This window comes from Indicator indicator, chromosome Z (genome assembly GCF_027791375.1).
Source record: "Indicator indicator isolate 239-I01 chromosome Z, UM_Iind_1.1, whole genome shotgun sequence".
NCBI classification, from domain to species: domain Eukaryota; kingdom Metazoa; phylum Chordata; class Aves; order Piciformes; family Indicatoridae; genus Indicator; species Indicator indicator.
The window spans coordinates 39,554,127-39,576,354 of NC_072053.1; the positions used below are offsets into that span (position 1 = coordinate 39,554,127).

The 22,228-nt window shown below is 41.1% G+C and overlaps 1 protein-coding gene across 1 annotated transcript in view; it reads right to left on the bottom strand.

Annotated features, from left to right (window-relative positions):
• GLDC (glycine decarboxylase) overlaps positions 1 to 22,228 on the bottom strand; it is a 50,346-nt gene that overhangs the window by 13,545 nt on the left and 14,573 nt on the right. The window contains exons 4-16 of the mRNA XM_054398133.1: positions 20,112 to 20,276; positions 17,312 to 17,389; positions 16,502 to 16,649; positions 16,190 to 16,386; positions 13,666 to 13,762; positions 12,568 to 12,673; positions 11,401 to 11,540; positions 10,600 to 10,680; positions 9,964 to 10,061; positions 9,373 to 9,457; positions 9,239 to 9,280; positions 7,642 to 7,784; positions 6,687 to 6,762 (exon numbers count right to left, since the gene is read on the bottom strand). Of these exons, the coding sequence (XP_054254108.1) occupies positions 6,687 to 6,762; positions 7,642 to 7,784; positions 9,239 to 9,280; positions 9,373 to 9,457; positions 9,964 to 10,061; positions 10,600 to 10,680; positions 11,401 to 11,540; positions 12,568 to 12,673; positions 13,666 to 13,762; positions 16,190 to 16,386; positions 16,502 to 16,649; positions 17,312 to 17,389; positions 20,112 to 20,276 (1,456 nt within the window). The remainder of the gene's footprint in view (positions 1 to 6,686; positions 6,763 to 7,641; positions 7,785 to 9,238; positions 9,281 to 9,372; positions 9,458 to 9,963; positions 10,062 to 10,599; positions 10,681 to 11,400; positions 11,541 to 12,567; positions 12,674 to 13,665; positions 13,763 to 16,189; positions 16,387 to 16,501; positions 16,650 to 17,311; positions 17,390 to 20,111; positions 20,277 to 22,228) is intronic.

Here is a 22,228-nt window from a genome sequence, read left to right on the forward strand (position 1 = left end):
TGTGAGATTGAATGCTGGGATTGACAGACTTTTGACCTGGGCTAACCTGGCTATTGTTACCTCGTAAACATGCAGTCATCTCTCCAAAACAAAACTTGCTACCACAGACTTTCATATTTATGTATTTCAGCTCATTGGTAGAATCATAAAACACATTGGTTTGGAAGGGACTTATAAATGCCATATAGTCTGACCTCCCTACAGTAAGCAGGGACATCCACAACTAGATAGGTTGCTCAGACCCCTGTCAAGCCTGAATGTCTCCAGAGATGAAGACCATTGTCCCCACTTGTTCCTGTGTTCCACCACCCTCATAGTAAAGAACTTCTTTCTAATGCCCAGTCTAAATCTACCCTTCTCTCTGATCACTTTTTTCTCTCTGGGGACCCTCTCCATCAGGGCCACATCCTTGTGTTGAGGGCCCCAGGGCTGGACACAGTACTCCATGTGAGGTCTCACCAGAACACAGTAGTGGCAGAATCACCACTCTCTCTCTCTCTCTCTCTGTCTCTCTCTCTTTCTCTCTCTCTCGTTCTCCCTCTCTCTCTCTCTCTCTTTCTCTCTCATTCTCCCTCTCTCTCTCTCTCTCTCTCTCTCCCCCCCCTCTGCTGGGCATGTTTCTTTTAAAGCAGCCCAGGACACAAATGGCCTTCTGCGCTGCAAGTGTGCATTGTTGGCTCACGTCCAGCTTTTCATCCATCAGTCCTTTTCTGCAAGGACTGCTCTCTATCACATCATCCCCCAGCCTGTATTGATAACAAGGATTGTCCCAGCCCAGGTGCAGGACCTGAAATTCATGAGGTTCACCTGGTCCCACTTCTCCAGCTTGTCCAGGTCCGTCTTGATGACATCCTGTTCCTCTGGCACATCAACAGCACCACTCAGCTTGGTGTCATGTGCAAAATTCCTGAGGGCTCACTAGATCCCACTGTCTGTATCACTGATAAAGGTATTAAACAGCTGTGTTCTGCTCCTTGAGAACCAGGGAGTCCTACTGACTAACTCCTTGAAGAGATGGAACTTTGGTTCCCTAAAATTCAGGGCCCTGACTATGCTCTTTGTCTAACTTGCATCCGTGAGGACTGTGAACTCCACCACTGCAGCCCAGGCTGCCTCCAATCTTGACATCTGTGATGAGCTCACCTGCATGTGTGACCATTGGATCCAGAATCACATCCCCTCAGGCAGGTCTATTTGCTCTTTAAAGAAGTTGTCATTGAAGTACTCCAAGAGTCTCCTGGACTGCCTACAGCTCACTGTGTTACTGTTCCAGCAGGTGTCAGGGTCGTTGAAATCCCCCAGAAGGATGAGAATCTGTGAATGCTCCAATTAAATTTACATCTAAAATTTAAAACTGATACAGTCTGTCTTAGAGGCATCACAGATTGTTCAGGTAGCACCTAAGGAACAATATTATTTTCAGATTTTTCAGCCAGAGCTGCTCGCCATTTAATGCAAATAAAGAATTACCTTTAAAAGAAGGTAAGAATTAATACTTCTATGAAAGAGTGTACTAGTAAGAACTGATCCCTCTTTGGGATTACCTACAGTTGTATCACCTCTCAGGTTTGTAAGAATCCTGTTTTGTTGAGTTGCAATGGTATAGCTGTGAAGTTGCTCCTTGGGGTCAAAATTTCAGGCAATTAGTGTAGAAGAGAATGCAAATCCAGTGTTTAGACTCCAGCACTACCAACTGAAGATGATCCTCAACAAATCAAAACTGATTTGCATTATAATCCGCAGGTTTGGTGGCCCCTGTGGAGCAAGTTTATTTCCATAAATCAGACAAAAATCTATTTAAAACAGTTTGAATGAACAAAAACTGGGTGAACCTAAGGACTTCTGAGTAGCTACCAAGGCATATCAGATGCTTATCTGATATTCTTCTTCCAGGAGTGGCTATACTGGGAGCCATCTGCTAGAAGCAGTGTCACTTTTAGAGACTAAGTTCCTGTTCCTTTTGTAACTGATAAAGCTGGAAAGTGTCATACTACCTTCAAAAAGAAAAATCATAATTTCCCATTTTCTTTTGAGGTGTGGACATCTGGGCCTAGATTCATCTCACTGAAGATCTGAGTCACTGTTTCCCACTCATGGACAGCTAGTGATAGCTGCAATGGTTAGCTCCACCCACAGGTTTTTAGGTCTCTTCTTAAATGTCCTGATGTTTCATGGGCCCACTGAGCTATGAATAGCTCATCCTTAAGTTCACAGTCCAGGCTACCTGACTGACTTCAATTCTGGCAGCCTGGTCTACCTGCTTGCTGCTTTGGTGTTCTTCAGTGGTGCTGCCTGCTTGTGAGCATCTGCATGATATGTAGATTTGCAGTAACACTTTTGACCTGGGCAGCAATGTATTGCCAGAAGACATCAGCCCACATGCATTTGTTTCTGTGCTGAAATTTGGTCTGTTTCCAATGATGCAGCCACTTTCCCAGAATATTTGCCACCATCCATAAGTCAATACAGACTTCCATTTCCCACAGTTTCCAGGATTCACCAGTAAACAGACCATACTGCTTTGCACCTTCTAACAACTCATATGGTGACACTTCTTGCACTTGTCACCTCCTTAAGTGACATGCTGAAATTTACACCTGATGAGTCCACAGTCTCTTCCAGTACTCTTGGGTGGCTGGTGCAAGACCAGCTACTCACTCCATGCAGAATCCTTTAAACATCCAGTGCAGCACAGGCAATTGTAGTACCTAGAGAAACACCAAAAACTTCTGAAGCAGCTCAGCCGTACTCATACACTGCTAGTATCTCTTTTTCAGTCACAGAGTAGTGGGTCTTGGATCCTCAAAAACCCCATCTCCAAAAACCTAAAGACTGACCCTGTATTTCTCAAGGTGTTTTCTGTCAGAGCCTCCACCTAAGGCAGTGCTTCTTGTAGAGTACATTTTTCACAGCTGGTCCCATGCAGACAGACCCAAGTGCTTCCATACGAACTATCTCTTCTTTGGCCTGTGAAAATGCCTGTTGCTGCCCAGGGCCCCACTCAATAAAGTAAGTCTTCTTTGTGATGACTCAAGGGCTGTAATGTAGCATACCCATGTATTCTCCAGTAATTTACAATGCCTGGTCCTGATTGTGTTCCTTTCTTGTTAGCTGGTGGGAACATAGTTATTATCATATTCATTGCACTCCCAGGGAACTGTCAATGTCCATCTTGCTGTTTTAGTCCCATGTGCTGGATCTCTTGTGCATATCCTTTGACCTTGCTTTGGGTTTACTGCTAAACCAGTTGTCTGAATGATGTACTGCAGGATTTCAGAGGCCTGCACTCTGGTGCTAAAGTGATAATGAAAAATGTTTTGGCATTAGCAGTGGTGGCACACTGCTTAGCCACCCTTGATTCCTGTCCGTAACTTGTCTCATGTGGTGGCACTCAACAATAGCACAGCCTTCTTCAGGCCATGATCATTCACCATTAACCTCCACCCGCTGTCAGACTTTTGCCCAAGCTTTATGGGACTATTAAAGGGTTGTTAAGTCTTGCTTATCACTCCTTGGCTCTCTAATAGATCAGTCATCCAGGAAGTTTTGGTTGGTGCACCGTCATGGCAGCAACAAGAACCTGTTGTTGTCATGCAGCAATGCTACAATGGAGAGGCCAGAAAAGGTAAAATTGTTCAATCTTTGTGTCTGCTATGGCTACACCAAAGGCCCACCAGTACCCTCTTCTTGAGGTAGACTATGCCAAGGTATCTGGGATATCACAATAGGATGCTTCTGCCATTAGTTTCCTGTCAGGCTCACTTCAGCCTCCAGCACAGACAGCTGTTGGCATCCTCCCATCACTCCGCAAATCCACATGGGCCCTACCCCCTCCTACCCTAATGGCATTATGGTGCACTGGGTACCAGTATCCATCAAAGACTTAAGCCCCCCTGGATCCAGTGTCTCAGGTCACTGAATCCATTCAGTCCGTTAAACTTTGTTGTGCCTCTCCTCTGCATAGCCAGAGACAGGAACCTTTTGCTGCTGGTTGTAGTATCCACACTGACTACCATGATGTCAGATCATAAGTCCCTTCGCCAAACTCAAGAGAGACATTTTCAGCCTTTATTCTGTGTCTTGGGGACTGCTGGTTACTTTCCTCTTCCTCTTTCTTTACTGTCCTACTGCTCCTCAATGCCAGCGCTTCCTCTTTACCACCGGGGCAGTAACTGTGGTTGAGGTTTGGGTCCCTGTCTCAACCATTGTGTCCTTAGAGTTAGAAGCACATGTTCCTCTGCTGCTTTGACAGTGCTAGACAGGCACAGGCTAAGGTCCAAAACTAGGCCCAGCTAAGAGCTTCTGGGTCACATTTGGGCAACCAAGGCAGCCTTCCACCAAGTAGTGTGCCAATTCAATGGGATTGTATGCCTGTTCAAGTGTAAAATCCCAGGTTATAGGGGGTGATAACAGCCCTAGGCACCTGCCCAGGCCCTCCTACACATCCTGTAACACAGGGATCACCTGCCTCAGGGCACGTTTCTCTGTCAATTCAACAAGTTGTTTATTCTTATCCACGGACCAAACCAGGTTCCACATACCCAACAAGCCAACAATATTCACAGAATCACAGAGTGTTAGGGGCTGGAAGGGAACTTGAGAGATCATCTAGTCCAACCCCCATGCCAGAGCAGGATCACCTAGAGCAGATCACACAGGAACACATCCAGGCAGGTTTTGAGCATCTTGAGAGGGAGACTCCACAATTGCCCCTGGGCAGCCTGTTCCAGTGTTCTGTCACCCTCACAGTGAGATAATTCTTCCTCCTGTTTCTGTGGAACTTCCTATGCCTCAACTTCCCACCCATTGCCCCTTGTTCTCTTATTGGGCATCACTGAGAAGAGCCTGGCTCCATCCTCTTGGCACTCACCCTTTACATATTTATAAACATTAATCAGGCCACCCCTTAGTTTGCTATTCTCCAAGCTGAAGAGCTCCAGCTCCCTCAGTTTCTCCTTGTGAGAAAGATGTTCCACTCCCTTAATCATTTTTGTGGCTCTGTGCTGAACTCTCTCAAGCAGTTCCCTGTCCTTCTTGAACTTGGTGGCCCAGAACTGAACACAATATTCAAGATGCAGCCTCACCAGGACAGAGAAGAGGGGGAGGAGAATCTCTCTCCACCTACTAACCACACCCCAGGATACCATTGGCCTTGGCCACAAGGGCACATTGCTGGCTCATGGTCAACTTCCATCCACTAGGACCCGCAGGTCCTTTTCCCCTTCACTGCTCTCTAACAGGTCAGTCCCCAACCTATACTGCTCCACGGGGTTGCTCTTTCCCAGGTGCAAGACTCTACACTTGCTCTTGTTCATCAGATTTCTCCCTGCCCAACTCTCCAGCCTGTCCAGGTGTTGCTGAATGGCAGCACAGCCTTCAGGTATGTCAACCACTCCACCCAGTTTGGTGTCACCAGCAAACTTGCTGACAGTGCGCTCTGTGCCCTCATCCAGGTCGTTGATGAATATATTGAATAGTACTGGTCCCAGTACTGACCCCTGAGGGACTCCACTAGACACAGGCCTCCAACTAGACTCTGTATTAGATAATAAGATCAAGTATCTTAGATATGGATGCTCAAAAAACTAGGAGCCCATGCAACAGAGCTGGACACATCAACCCCAGAGGTGCAATCCTTTGTTCTCTCTGCAAGGTGGCTCATGCAGCATCACAGCACAGTTTTTATCAAAACATTTCAAAGCACAGCAAAATACTTTGATAAATAGCACTCCAAGCAGCAGGAGCTGAGAGCAGCTATTAAAAAACCATGGACTCTAACACACACAGTAAAGCAAACAAACTCTGTGACCCAGAGTTGGCAGAAGCCTGCCAACTAATAAGTTAACATGCTCAGCTCAAAACTCTCATTGCCTCACGCCTCGTCCTGCGTGCTGAAGAGGACTGTGATTGGTTGACTCAAGCAACAGTCAAACACACTGCTGCTCACTCACTACTTGGAACAAGAAGAAAACAGAAGTAAGGTGAGAAAACTCATGGATCAAGAGAATGACAGTTCAGTGGGTAAAACAAAAGCTGTGTGAGCAAGCAAAGCAGGAAGAGGAATTAATTCATCACTTCCCCTGGCCAGGCAGGAGTCTGGCCACCTCCTGGAATGCAGGCCTTCAGCATGTGCAATAGTTGCCTTGGAAGAAAAATGCTGTAACTATGGCCTTCTCTGCTTTGTCCTCCTTTCTCTGAGCTTTTATTGCTGAGCATGCCGTAGTTTGTGTGTACTCTAGCCATCCTGGCTGTTTCTCTCCCAGACTTCTCCCACCACCCTTGAGAGAGAATAAGAGGGTAGGGCATAGGGGAGAATGAGAAAGAAAGCAAGCCCTGGTACTGAGCAAGCAATAGACAAAATGTCTCTGTTACCAACACTACTTTAGCCACAAATCCAAAGCACAGCATCTCACGGGCTGCTATAGGTAAAGTTAATCAAACCCATCTCTGCCAGACCCAGTACAGTCATCCTTTGAGGGAGTCCCCTTTCGTCACTCCCACTGTCTGTAAAGTAAATAAATACTTTTATGAGGGTACCCACAATCCATGAGGGACGCAGGGAATACTGAAAGCCTTTCACAGATGAGAGGCCTAGTTTCTCACTCGGTGAGTCCCAGCTGCTGAATCAACTTTCCTTTCTCCACTTTCCACCCAAAGTACTTTCCCACACAATTGCTGACACTTACAGTTCTATGACGTTCTCCTTTTGCATTTAAATAAGCTTTGATTGCAGCCAAACCTGCATACTCTCCTTGGGCTCCACTGCAAGAGGAAAACACAAACCTTGTTACACAAGCACACAAAAATTGTTACAGAAGCACACAAACCAGAAAGTGCCAGCCAGCTCTCTACTGAAATATGAAAATTGTCCAGCCCAAATCCTTCTCAATGGCTTTAGGCAAGCGTCAACAAATTAAAAGAAACAGGTGCCACAGATTAAATTATAAACAAACATTAATTAACACATCTTGCCTGTTTTGCAAACAGTAGATGAAAAAAGTTATGCCATTTACCAGCTTACACTATGATGTTAAATCCTTTTGCTGAGTTGAGCCTGTTTCTGGACCTAGCAGGGGACTGCGTGCTTGACTACAGAGGCAAACTAATACTGAAATGCATAGTAAAGTGCATGCAGTGAAAAACGAAAAGTCCTTCAGCGACAGGCTGCAGCAGTACTCACTCAGCTCTGCTTTATTTCCATGAGCATGCAGATCCCAGGCATTCTTTAGTCAAACCCCGTATTACCTAGTGCATCAAGTACCAGTTGCAACAATTATATAACTGCCAGCTCATACAGCTTATTTCTATGTCAAACCTTTAATTTTAGCTCACAGGGAGGTACCAGTAACATCACTAATTTAAGCAAATGGTGGTGGAGAACCAGCCTTCATAGAGAAGGCACATAAGGAAAAAAGATTGAAGTAATAGAAAATACCAACTCATTAAACTTTTAGAAGAGACAAGACAAAATAAGGTTCTGTGGTTTTGAAGGAAAAATAAATCTTCTTTTCAGTTACACATTCAAGGCTTCTATTTGTCAAATTTAATTTAAAAACTTCTTCCAGTTTGGCATGCATGTTTGTTGAGAGGGAAGGTTTTGGAAGCACAGTAATAAGTGAGTGTTCCCAAAAAACTTCCTACCTGTTTGGCTGAAAGGAGATTTTATCATAGCCAGTAATCTCACATAGGTCCTTCTCCAAATCCTTGAAAAGCTGCTGATACCCTTGAGCTTGATCCAGGGGCACAAAAGGATGGATGTTGGCAAATTCTTTCCATGAAATAGGCTGTTAAAAAAAAAAAAAGGAGCATGTGCTGCAGTAAAAAATTATGCAGACAACTCTGTTTTATTGTTAAACTCTATGAAGAACAGAAGCCACCTTGTGCTCAAATAAAAATCAAATATTTGTGCAGCAAGACAAGTTCTCAACCTCACTGTAGGATGTGGCCTGGCTGAACAGAATGCTTTGGCTAGAACTCTGGAAAAAAACAGGAGAGTTTATGATCTTTGGAAGAATAGCCAATTCTAGAGGACTACAAGGATGTTGTGAAGCTATGCAGGGCAAAAATTAGAAAGGCGAAAGCCCAATTAGTACTTCATTTGGTTACTGCTACAAAAGGCAGTAAAAACATTTCATTAATAAACTAGTAACAAAAGGAGGACTAATGAGAATCTCCATCTTCATTGGATGCAGAGGAAAATACTGTGACTAAGGCTGAGGAAAACACTGATGCGCTTAATGCCTTGTTTACCTCAATCTTTAATAGTAAGACCAGCTATTCTCCAAGTACCAGCCCCCTAAGCTGGTAGACAGGGACAGGGAGCAGAAAGAAGCCATTATAATCCCAGGGGAATATACTACATGCACTCACACAAGTCTACAAAGCTGTAGTCCTGGCTAACTAGGGAGGTCCTACTTGACTAGAGGTTAGCAAATGTGACACCCATCTACAAGAAGAAACTACAGGCCTGTCAGTCTAACCTTGCTGCCAGGGAACGGATCATTGAATACCATCAATTAGCATGTAAGGACAACCAAGCACTCAGGCCAAGTTAGGATGGGTTGATGAAAGGCAGGTAAAGTTTGACTAAGCACACTGCCTTTTGTGACTCGGTTAGTGAATAAGGGAAAGGCTACGGACTTTACCACGCTTCAGCAATTTTTTTGACACTGTTTCTCACAGGATTTTCTTGGAAAAATTGTCTGCTCATGACTTGGATGGTTGTATGCTTTGCTGAGCAAAAAAATTGGCTGGATGGCTTGCCCAATAGAGTAGCAGTGAATGAAATTAAAGCTAGTTGGTGGCTGATCACAACTGATGTTATCCAGGGCTCAGCAGTTCTCTTTAACATCTTCATCAATTATCTGGACAAGGAGATTGACTTACACCCCCAGTAAGCCTGCCAGTTTTGGTGGAATTGGGGGTAGGAAGGCTCTAGAGTGGATCTGGACAGGTTTGATTAATGAGCTAAGGCCAAGTGCCAGATTCTTTGCTTGCATCACAACAACCCCAGTTATGGAATCTTCAAAGCCGCTTACTCTCTAGATGTTGATGAACTACTCTGTTTTCAGAGCTTTCTTCCTAGAAGAAAAGGGAGCTGATGACTTTGGCTACTTCTGAAGTGGCCTCCTCAGCTGGAGTACTAGACCAAAAGCAGTCTTTACTCTTCTCTACAGTGACATTGGCTAGATAGTTTATTTACGTGGGTCTCAAATGAGGCAGTATTATTGCAACTTACTGTAAGTTCAGCTGAACTATTGAGCTTCATTGTGCAGGACCCCTAAAAAAGCAAGCATATCTGTCAGTATTTATTGACATATATAAATATGTAGGCAAGTACCTAATTTTTTATCTTTTTTGGTAAATACCTACCAAAGGAATCATGCTGTGAACAAGGGAAATATCTTTGTTTTCTAATCTTTTCATGTACCGCACGATATTTGTCTCAGAGCGATAGCTGGAGAACACAAAATATGGTGTTAAGGCAAGAAGATTAGCTATACCAGCTGGTTGGTCTATGCTTTAATATAGGAAAAGCCGTATAGAAAGGATTAAAACTGAGGATATTTTAAAATATATACCAGGTACTTCTTTCCAAATCAGTACTTTATGCTTGCTAATATCAATGTGGCTGAAAAAATTACTCTTACCGTTTGCTCGGAAATGCTATCAGTAAATAGGGAATGTAAGGACTGTAGTAAGTTGCTGATACTACATCCTCAAATATTAGCTTGTACAATGCAGCAGGTTAATGGAAAAACACATTCTTCGTTTGAACATGAGTACTGTTTTGCCCATTTAAAATGTGAAAGATGTCTATAAATACCACTAAATAGATTATTTCACAGTAACAAGTGACTGTGTGAATATACCTACAAAACTGCCCTCAACTCCAGCATGACTTTTGAAAGGAGATACATTCAGATACCATCAAAGTATCAAATATGCAGCAATTTCACAAACCTGTTGAAAACTTGATGTGTTAAGAATTCGGAAGTTCTCTTAAACGGGGTGCTAAAGATGCCTTTGGTTTCCTCGCCCATACCCTCAGCAATTAGCTCCTTTGACACAAAGAAATATGGAGTCAAACACTTTCCCAGTCTGTTTTCCCAATTTCTATCAGAACTAGCTAATAGTACCACCAGATTACATCGAGATTTAATTAGCTCTTTAGGTCAATGCCCCCCCCCCAACCCTGATTAGTATACGTACCTGAATATATCTACCATGACAAAAGCATTATATTAAAACTAGGTACTGGATGTCTCAGTAGTCTTCATCTTAAAAGTATTGCTGCTAATTACTAGTGACATGCAACATAAATTGCAGTCAGAGAGACCAGTGTGTCCAAAGCCTCACAAAACAAATAACAACCTAAATGCAAGTTGACTGAAGGGACTGTGTCACAATCAGAAAATGCCATTTCTCAGTTACATAAATCATTGTTTTCTCTTACTGTTTCTTTCTTTAAGAGAGGATCTGAAATGCTCAGTATTTTACAAATGGTCATCACACAGACACCCACTATCCCAAAGAGCAGTTTTACTTTTCACCAAAATTTTAAAACATTAAGATAACTTAATCTGTATAATTACTTACAGCTGAAGACTCACAACCAAAAATCCATAGTATGTCATCTAGGTCTTTCTCATTTACAGTTTCATCAAGTGATACTCCAACCTGCAGATAAAAGCAAGGCTAATTACTCAAAGCTCTCAGTTCAGAGGCATAGTGTATTTGTTCTTGTTGAGAAATAATATTCCAGAAACACAGGAAGGGAAAAACCAAAAAGAAAACTAAACCAAACAAACAGGAAAAAAAAAATCAACCTACCTTACAATATGTAAATACCACTTATTTTACATGATAGGTACATAAAATTTTCCGATCTCTACCTCTTCCCTGCTAAGCCATCCACACTGGATGGTTCATAAGCTTCAGGACTTCTGATTTCACTTCTAATGTTTCTAAGTGTTTTCTATTTAATCAGAAAATTGTTCATTTTGCTGGAGTGCCCAGACCCCTCATTCCATTTTACAGAACATACTAGACTTTGCCAGAAGTCCTTAGTGCCTACCAAAACGTGGTTTGAATTTCAATGTCTTTAAAACACTGGAGGTCACCTTGCACTTTATCATTAAGTTTTATATTGTCTCCACTCTAGCCCTTAGTGGTATATTTAACATGGACAGACATAAAATGAAAATTTGACTACTATTTCTGGAAGTAAATCGCTTAGCAAGTAAATTCTTTATGTTACCCTTATAACTGACTGATACAGCTGAGCAAATTACAAGAAGTCTTAAATATATTGTTCTGTATAGCACATGTAATGATTACAAACTTATGGCAGAAAACGTCACACTACAAAATTCCCAAAACATTTATGCAGTTGCTTACTTTGCCATCACTATAAATCCGAAAATTTATCTTTCGAAGAGCTGCCCTGTCCAAAACCTCTTTGACTGAGCATCCACATGTGACTGTCAAGGTATCAAAGAACAGATCATGATGCAGCTTATGACCAGCTCGCCTGAGACCTAAAAAAAGCAGTGAGATAATTCATTCTATTAGCTGCATACTGCATTGTTTACTTACACAGTACTTGCATAACACTATCAATCTCATATATAAATTCTTTTACACAATAAAGCAAAATATTCTCCTGAAAAATCATCAGCTGTTTAGTGAAAAGTCACTGCTTATGAAATGCATCTAAATCAGATTCAGACCTAATTAATAGTGCAGACTGAAACTAAGAAAGATCTTTCTGATACATCAAATTGTATCATATACAGCAGAATAATTAGTATAGGAACTCAATAAGGTCAAAATCACAAGACTGGAAAGAAAGACTGGAAAAGGGATGTTAACTGTCATGGAGCTGGCCATAACAAAGTTTAGAGACTAAGTGATTTTCATAGCAGGAAAAGGTCTTCCAGATAGGCTGGCACACAAAGCACTGATAACTGTGGCAATAGTTACTCAGTTCCCAGCATTTCAGTTCCGCATAGCTCATTCTGACAGCAGAGGTAGTCATGCCAGTGGCAAAATCCTGCCAGACCACACAGTTCACCTTCAATCATTATTTTCTGCTAAAGACTGTGATTTTAGTCATCTGTTAAGCTCTGGGATTTCAGTTTTTATAGCAGTCATGATATCCATCTTAACTGAAACGTTTCCATTTGTTTAACCTTATTTATTACTTATTTTCACTGTGCTATTAATACTCTGTGCAGATTTCCGAGTGCAAAGTAGGAGGGTCCAGTAAATGAAGTACCAAAGTTGCAGCTAGAAAACAGTATTTCAATATCTTGACACTTGCTGTGTAGACCTCTGTTAGTTTGCAAGGAAGCAGAAGTAATGCCTGCAAGCTCATATCACATAGATATCTAATTCTTGATAGTTGTTGTAAAAAGTTCATAAAAACGTTAGTTATGACTTTAGTATCAAAACTTCTCTCTAGAGTTGAGAGATGACATGTCAGCTGACAAAAAAAAGTCTCCAAAGTTTATTTAAGAAGGTGTAAGGATTTAAGAACAGTTCCTGCAAACATTAAATTCTCACCTTCAGCCAAGATTAGAGTAGCACTGTGTACCCTTCTTGCAATATGCCTTAATCCATCAGACCCATGGTATACACCAAACATGGCTGCCATGTTAGCCAGAAGTGCCTAGGATCCAAATATAGTTTAGGATATTATCATAATTAAAAAAGATTGTTTCATGTCAGTTTAAGTGGAAAGTGTCTTTAGCACCCAGGGACAGTGATGTATACTCAGCTGATGTAATAAATGATTACATGCTGCCTACACAATAAAAGGTAGGAAATAAAAAATTCTTTTATGAAACTGAAGCAGTGGTTATTAAGTCAACGTCCTTTGAAATATAGAACCGTGTCAGCAGTTAATATGAACTTAAATACAGCTACCACAATGAATACATTTGAAAACTCTCCAGTAAAGCTAGTCTCTGAGGAAACTCACTGTTTAGGATTGGTTCAAAACATTTATGGAATATGTCACGAATACTAAGTAATTAAGCTTGTTTTAATATTAATAATCCCTCATATAAATCTGGCAGAACATTAAGATCATGAGCAAAGCACTGGCAGGAGCAGAAAAGAACTTGTCTGACTGAAGGTCTGTAGAGACATAGTGAAGCTATTTTGGATAACTACTTGCTTGTTATTTTCTTGTAAAGATAGCCCTTTGGTGATTTTTGCATCAAATCATACAGACAAAAAACCTGTGTTGTGACAGTCTGAATAAATAGTTTTAGAATTTAAGGATGGAGTAATTTTTTTTTCCTTGAGTGGGCAGTTTCAGATCATTAGAATTCCCTTCCTTTTTTAAAGAAATGTCTCATTCATAACAACATAGCACTACTCAGTGGGATTCTCTCTCTGAGACAGAGGGACTGATGCTCCATGAATTCAGGGCCAGTGTCTTTGTTAAATAGATATCAATACCCTCTTTTCAAATAGTGTTCCATTTATCAAGCGATTCAAAACAAATGTACAAACACCCACTATTTCAATATTCTTCATTTTTCTAGTAAAAGCTCTCAAAACTAAAGCTAACCCAAATTACTGTGATGTTGGGACTATCACCCTATCGTTTAACTTGTTCCTTTGTACTGCTGAAAATAAAGTATGACAAATTACCTGTGCTGTGCAGATGTTGCTGGTAGCTTTATCCCTCCTTATATGCTGCTCTCGTGTTTGCAAAGCAAGTCGGTACACCTCCTTTCCATTTGCATCTCTAAGTCACAAGGAGAAATGTTGCTTTTGTTACTTTAAATTTCATTAATTTGAGGCATTAGGCTCCCTGCACGCTAACCTGAAAGTAGTTATCTATCAGAGACAGAAAGGTGCTGGACAGAACAAAGCTTAAGTAATGACACCTGTGATAGCAGACAGAGTGAGACTATAAGTTTATATATAGATTTCTGTTTCCATCATGACTGGAAAACATGTCCAGCCAGGTAGAACATACTGAGTTCCTATGCATACTACACCAAACCTTAGTATCTGCCTTAAAATGCCCATATTATTGCATTAGTTTTAACTAAATAGTAATGTAGCACTTCAACACTGAGAAGGCAGCATCTTTTCTACTGATCTCTAGTAAAAAGCATATTGAATATGTACAAAATTAACTGTCTGTGTGCGATAACTGAAAGGACTCTGACCAATCCCATCCTTAAGATGTCCTTTTGTAGGATTCCTAACATGTTAAAAATGGAGAGGTAAGACCCAACTTAATATCATTTAAAACTATGAAAACTTTCAGTTTTCAAAACTGCAGTACAAAAAGGACAAACTGTGTACACACACATACATAAAATGTATATATAAAGAGAGATGTACATGGGGGGAAGGAGCGGGGCTGGAAGCTTACACACCAGTTATATGACATTTAAGTCATTGTTTGGGGATTTTGACTATACAGATTAATTTGTCATCAGCCCATTCAGAGAGACTTTCACAGGCTGGTGAAATGGGCTACAGCAGCCTCATGAAGTTCAACAAGTAGAACTGCAACATTGTGCACCTGATGAAGAACCCCATAGACTACTACATACTGTGGGAAACCCAGCTGCAAAACAGATTGGCAGAAAAGACCTTGGAGATCCTGGGAACACTAAGTTGCACATAAGCCAACAATATACCTGTGCAGCAAAGAAGGTGAATGGTATCCTGGGATAGCTCTAGTATCCCAGCAAAGCTTTGCCAAAAAAGGAAGGTGATCCCTACCCTCTTTCTCAGCGCTGGTGAAGCCACACCTGGAGTGCTATGTTCAGTTCTGGGCCCTCAGTATGGGAGAAATAGGAAGGTCTGAAGGGAGTCTGCTTAAGGGCTGCAAAGGTCTTGAAGGGACTATGTCATCTCTCCCTATGAGGAAAGACTCTGAGAGCCTGGAGAAGTCTCAGGGAGGCCTTCATCAAATACCTGAAAGGAGGGTGCAAAGGGGACAGAGCCATATTTTTATCAGCAGTGTCCCATGACTGGACCAGAGGCAATAAGCGCTAACTGAAACACAGGAGGTTACTCCTGAACATTAGTAAACCCTTTAACTGTGATGATGACTGAGCACTGTAGCACAGCTGGATACAGTCCTGGGCTACTGGCTCTAGGTCCCTTGCTTGAGCAGAGGAGTTGGACCAGATGACCTCCAGAGATCCCTTTCAACTGCAATCATTTTGTGATTCTGTGGTAAAAATGTTTAAAAATCCACAGCAGAAAGCTGCGTTAAGTACTGTAGCTTTTTCTATTTGAACATTTTCTTTTCCAACTTTCTTGAGACACAGAAAGATGAAAGTAGATTAAAGGTATTGAAGCAGGTGTAATCACAGATCTTGGTAAGTAGAATTATTGACTGTACTAGGCTGGTGATCAAAATCCGGAGATCAGATTTTGTAGCTGTATGTAAAGCCTAAGGATACCATTAGAATAAGTAAGATGACTGAAAATATATTTGAAGCAGTATTACTATATAAATGCATTATTTCTAAACTGTTATTGTGATCAGTTACTTTGGTTACTGAAATACACCTGAATAGCTCCTGTGCCAAGACATGAAGTCTTTCCAGTGACAATTACTTTTCCTATCCACCACTCCCAGTCAGACATTGTCAAAATTCAAAATATGCCACCAATAGTCAGAATTAGAGGTAAGGTTTTTGCACACTATTTCTCTGCCTAGTTATAATTAGTTTTATAATAAGTTTTTGCATACTATTTCTGTGCTTTGTTTGAGGCTGACTAAAATTTGAACTAGCTTAAGTTTGTTCTTGATTATATGGAAGATTCAGTGAATTTTCTACTTCATTAGGTTTTTCTGTCTACATTTTTAATGTCTGGGTGCCAAGTAAAAAGGTGTAATAACACAGAATAAGCAGGAAAAGTTAGCTTGAAAAGATTCATGCCATCACAATTAACTCTCTCTGCTGTTTTGATTATCTCTTCATCCCACACTGCAGCAAGCACTACAGACAGTTTGGAGCTTCATTTCACAAAAATGCAATTCTTTAAGCTTACTTCCTAAAAATTTTATTCTCAGTTTTCAAGAAAAGAGGTGGTAAACACAACACAATGCAAGCTGTTATTCATAAGGGAAGCACAAGATGGTACTAATGTGTTTTAATTCCATTTTCCCTGAGGACACTAACAGCAGATGGAGCCTCACCTCGTAACGCCGACCATTCTGCCTGGCATCATTCTCACTAGGTTCTCCTTGACAGCAAAGAATGCTGCATGGGGTCCCCCGTAGCAGAGTGGTACGCCAAACCTCTGAGAGTTACCCAGGACAATATCGATCCCAAACTCTCCAGGGGGCTTCAGAATACAGAGAGCCAGAAGATCAGTAGCACAGCAGGTGAGAGCCTGAGAACCGAAGCACATAGAACAGTCAGCCTCTCTTCTAAGGGAATGGTGTTTCTATAACTATAGTTATTTGATACATCAGAATGAAATCTGTGTAAAGTAAGATTTACTTTACCCCACTCTGATGAGCTCTTTCAACAAGTTCAGAGAAGTCTTCCACCTTCCCTTCAGTGTCTGGATACTGAAATAGTACTCCACTGACATCCTTTCCACTGAAATCCATCTCATGAGGTAATTTGAGCTCAGTAATAACACCTGTATAACTGGAGAACAAAAACACACAGAAGACAACATATTCAAAACCACTGTTACTTTGGAGGGATAATTAGTATGTTTTCAGGGACTTACATATGACTTGTTTCTTTAACATACAGAGAAATGAACATGGTCTGCAGTGCTAAACACTGAGAAAGTTTCACTGAGAAAGTACAGTACTGAAGAATAATTGCATTTGATATCACCATCAGAAACATGTAGCAAAGCTGAGCAGAGGATGCATAAACCATATCAACGTTTTGCTGCTGTTGCATGTTAACTTTGAGAACCAAGCCATATTTTCAGAAGATGGTTACTTTAAACCATAAACTTAAAATCGACTTAGCTTTCATTAAATGAGAAGTTTTGCTATGCAGGGTAATTAATTTCCTAGTTAAAAAAATGACCATACTGAATTCGATAACAAAATGTATGTAGTTACGCCAACAACTAAGGGGCAATTAAATATTTTCTTAGTTTCCTTTTTAGCTCTGAAGTTGTATTTGAATTAAAAAGCAGAAGCAACACCAACAGTTAACAGATTTCTGCTTCTAATTTGTCAAGAAAGCGTAGTTCTATATTTCAAAAATCTTAGGTAGTGCAGAGGCACAGATGAAAAATGATTCAATGTAAGTGAAAGATAGGGTGGAAAATGGAGAAAAAACATTACTTTGCTCTAGTCTGAACCACTGCTATAGTTTGAGGGTGGCATCGGGCATCTACATAGAACTTCCTTCTTTTGTTGTGCCTGTTAAGAGGAAAAGGAATAAAAGAAGTGTTACATATAAAAAATATACTGTTTTTCATGGAAATAAAATTAATTGGTTTTATAAATATGAGTTTTCCTAAGCTAAAAGGCAGTTTTAAATTTTGGTTGTCATAAGCAAGTTAAGACTGAACTAAATGAAGGTTCTGGCCCACTGAAAATAAGGAAGTTCATTTGAGACACTCAGATGAGATTCATACGTGACAAAAATTAAAACAGACCATGAAAGAGAACAAGCAGCTAACTTAAGAAGCTGCAGAAATGCTTCCACACACACAGTCTTTTAAAAGAATACAATGATGGTCTTTAATACAGATTTTCACTGTTGCCCTAGATAACCAAACATGAGCCCAGCAAAGTAGTAAACGGAGACAAAGACATTTGCCTAGCTTTCTCCGGCAAGCATGACTATACATCAGGCTGATACTTTGAACAACTTTGTAGTTACAAACCCAGTCTCTCTCGTCTAATTTCCTTCCTGATGTACAGCCCTACAGAGGCCTTCAATAATCTCTCAGATTTCATTTGATTTTCAGATCCCTTTCAAATGCCCTTGCAATACAAATCCCTGAAAGTAAATTTGGATTTACCACTAACAGTTTAACTTTTAGCAGCTTGGACTGGCATACTTCACAATTTGTAAAGCTTCTTTTAATTGCTAATGGTAAAAACCAGTTCCAATCTTCAGTGCTCGTGGACTCAATACTCATGCCACAGACTGTTGGATGACGTGACAAAAGCTTCTCTGCGCATCTAAAGTGAAGCAATGGCAGATGGGGGGAGCCCAAGTAACACCTTGTCCCTGCTATTCCCAGACCCATCACAGGAGATACCAGCATCTCCACAAGCACAGAGAAACACTGAGACTCCAAGGAAATTAGGAACTCTAATTAGTTAATTAATCCTAACAAACACAACCTTGGCCCCTGCTTTCCCAGTGAGAAGACATTATGGGTTGCAGGGGAAGAGCATTTTGGGATTGCAAGAGCTTATTATGAGATATTGAGGGGAAAAAGTATACAGATGAATGATTCTGTGAGGAATTACTGTAAGAAAATAGAGAGTTAAGGGGATAAGCAGGCCCACTAATATATAAATAGTTGCTGGTTGATGCACTTGAAGCTAGCTAGTGCTGTCTGTCATTTTTTTCTCGTTAAATTACTTTCTGATTCTTTTAACTGTTGAGAGGATTCTGTATGCCGGGAGGCAAGGTGGGTGTATATGGCTGTTTGAGTGCCAGAAACTGGAGTCAGCCCACAGAAGATCCACATGTCTATGGTACAGCAACTGGAGTGACTGAAGTGGATGGACTTCAGCGCCAGCAGCTGGCGCAGCATCTCAGCCAATAAGAGCCCATGTGTGGTGGTGGCAGCTGAGACAGGTATGGTCTCTGTTAGTATCTGGGCTTGTATCACAGGCACAGCAACCAGACTCTCCCTGGGAGCCTCACCAGTGCTGAGAGGGCAAGGATCACCTCCATTCACCTGTTGGCAACAGTCCAAACACAGCCCAGGATACCATTTGCCTTTTTTACCATCAAAGCATATTGCTAGCTCCTGTTCAACTTAGTACTCCCTAGGACCTCCAAAGGCCTTTTCTGCAAAGCTGCTTTCTAGCCACCCAGCTCACCTCCTGTAACTGCACATAACTGGGGTTTTTATTCTTAAGGTGCAGGAATTTGGACTTCCCCTTGGTGAGCTTCATGAGGTTCCTGTCCACCCACTCCTCCAGCCTGTCAAGGTCTCTCTGGATGTCAGCACAACCCTCTGATGTAACAGCTGCTCCTCCCAGTTTTGCATCATCAGCAAGCTTGCTGAGGATATGCTCTGCTTCATCATTCATATCATTAATTGGACCCAGTGATGCCTCTGGGGTATGCCATGAACAACTGTTTTCCAGCTAGACTTCATGTTCCTGGTTACCACCCTCTGGGCCCAGGTATTCAGCAAGTTTTCAGTCCAACTCACTCTTGCCTCATCCAGCCCATGCTTCTCCAGCTCCTCTATGAGGATTTAAGGGAGATTGTCAAGGCTGACAATACCCACTGCCCTCCCTCATCCACCAACTCTGCCATTTAGGTGTAGGGAGTTAGCAGGTCGGTCAAACATGCCATCTTCTGTGTGAATTAATGCAAATAACTCCTGATCACCTTCTTGTCCTTCACATGCCTGGAAATGGTTTCCAGGACTAGGACTTGTTTCATTATCTGCAAGTGATCAAGCTGAGGCTGGATGGCTGGCAGTTCCCCATGTCTTCACTTCTACCCCTCCTGAAGACAGGAGTCACATTTGCCTTCCTCCACTGCTGAGGCACCTCTTCCAGTCACCATGATTGTTTAGAGGTAACCAAGAGGCAACCTTGCAGTGATATCAGGCAGCTCCCTCAGCACTAATTGGTGCATCACGTCAGGACGCACAGACTTGTGCATGTCCACTCCGCTTAAGTAACTTCTAACCTGACCCTCCTCCACTGAGCACAAGTCTTCCTTGCTCTAGATTACCCTGGTCTCTAGGTCTTCAGCTTTCTTAAAGCCTTAGATATATGGATTAAGCATACACACCAAAGGGTTTAGTGATCTGCTGACACTGAAAATGCCACACTGAATTTCAAGCCACTCACCTACTCATGCCTGCAAAAGAGAGACCACTTTCAAACTCCAAAATTCCTTCCTGATGTCATTTAAGCATACATTTAAACATAGTACCTGTGACACAATTGCATGGCTTCTGCAGCAGCGGTCCCCTCATCCAGCAAAGATGCATTAGCCACATCCATTCCTGTGATATCACACACCATAGTCTGGTAATTTAGCAGGCTCTCCAGCCTGCCCTGGGAAACCTCAGGTTGGTAAGGAGTGTACTGGGTGACCCTGTAAGGAAAGAAATCTGAGTTTGGGTCTAGAAATGCTGTGTAACTGAACTATGTCATAGGAAAAATAAATTGCAAAGCATATTAACATTAACATGAAAGTCTGTTGGAAAATACTTATTTTCACATTACTGCAATTTGTTACTGTCCTGGAAGCCCAGGAATGCTTTATTCCTTGGTACTGACTTGGCTTTTTACAGAAGAGGAATTACATTTGTCCATTTTGAAAAAAAAAAAAAGAAATTCCTCTACAACAGAGGTGTGTGTGTATTTTGATTAGGGAGAGAGAAGTAGGCACTGAGTGCGGGAAAGATGAATCAAGTCACAACATCCAACTGACAAGCTTAGTTCAATCATATATATCTAGGTATTGCCATGCTTCTGGAGCTATTTACTTGTCAAAACTTCTCCATGGGAGGAAAAGCATCTCACAGGATCAAACTCAGAAATACACAACTTCTTCTGAAACGACAGTTTCCGTAAATGTTACCGAGAGGACGTGTGACTGATGTTTTATCTGTTGCCATTTGGAGAACAAAACAGTAGAGGCAACACAAGCAATTCATTAGAAAAGGTAACAATCTAAAGGAAATACTCCACTATAGCAGTCCAGAAAAACAAAGCAGCATGCATGGGGCCAAGGATGAAAGAGAAGAACACACTAAATAAGTGAACTCAAAATGTAATATAGGATGCCAGTGTATTTACTGTCTACAGAAATGAGACATCTCAAATTTCTTACTCACTTTCAGTACAGCAACAGAAGCAGTAACTGTGTTTTGAATTAGATCAATATTGATGATTTTCCCAAATATGGAAAGTTTTTCCTGCTTCTTAACCAAGTCTAACATTTATCATGACACATTTGACTGCATAGTTCACAAGACTTGGTTGCAGGCTGCAGGCAACATTGCTCATTTCAGTAAGTGTATTTTTTAATTCTACAGCAGATAAGCACAGTTTTCAGTTTGCTAGATAAACTTTCACTCTCAGAGCATAAAGATTTGTTTTCTGAATGGTCCTCCTGCCCACTTATCTCTTACCAATAAAGAGTTTTTCCAAACTCCTTTGCATTAACAGTGAGTTTTCTTGCTTAACAGAAGAAATCCTCTGTGCTTCAAGCTAACAATCTTATTTTCTCATTTTATTTCTGCTAAAGACCTTTTTTTTTCCCACTTTTTGGGCTTTCATTATCGTTTGTAGGAGAAGAAGTAGACAAGAATTGCAAGTACTGAAATCAACTGAAATGCATCAGAGAAGCATTACTCAGTGCAGGAGGGAAAAAAAAATCTTTGGCCACTCATCAAAAGACCTGGCTTATGAAAGGGCAGAAACTTTCATATTTGGGCATTGGGTTTGTTCCAGGTTTAGCAACAAACCAGACTTTACGTTAACTGCAAGATTCAAAATTATGGCTTCTTTATACAAAAATTAGCTCTCGTTTCCATGCAAATATTAAGAGAACTCCAAGATCAAGAAATATTCAATGAACTAGTTCTTGATTAGTACTTGCAGATGTACAGTCAATAAGATCAAAGATTAAGCATCATTAATTTCTTAATATACAGTAGGATCTAACAAAACAGTTCACCAGTTTCTATACTTTGGCTGAATCTCTGGAAAGTCAGTGTATTAACTTAAAGGAAGGACAGATCATTAGTAGAATTTAAAACCAGCATACATGAACCACAGAAAAAAGGTAATTAATACATCTTATAACACTGGAAAGCTGAGAATAAAATTCAGTCATGAATACATAAAATTTTTAAATTATCTGACTTCTATGGACTGGACAGTACTGTTAAAGCCAAAACCAACCAAACAAAATAATTAGCTCTATTAATTTAAATATCCACGTATATCAATACTGCACTGTAGAAAGAGACTAGAATAAAGCTGTACAATCAGGAGACATTCAACTGCAAGAAGCCATCCAAACTGTAAAATTCTCAA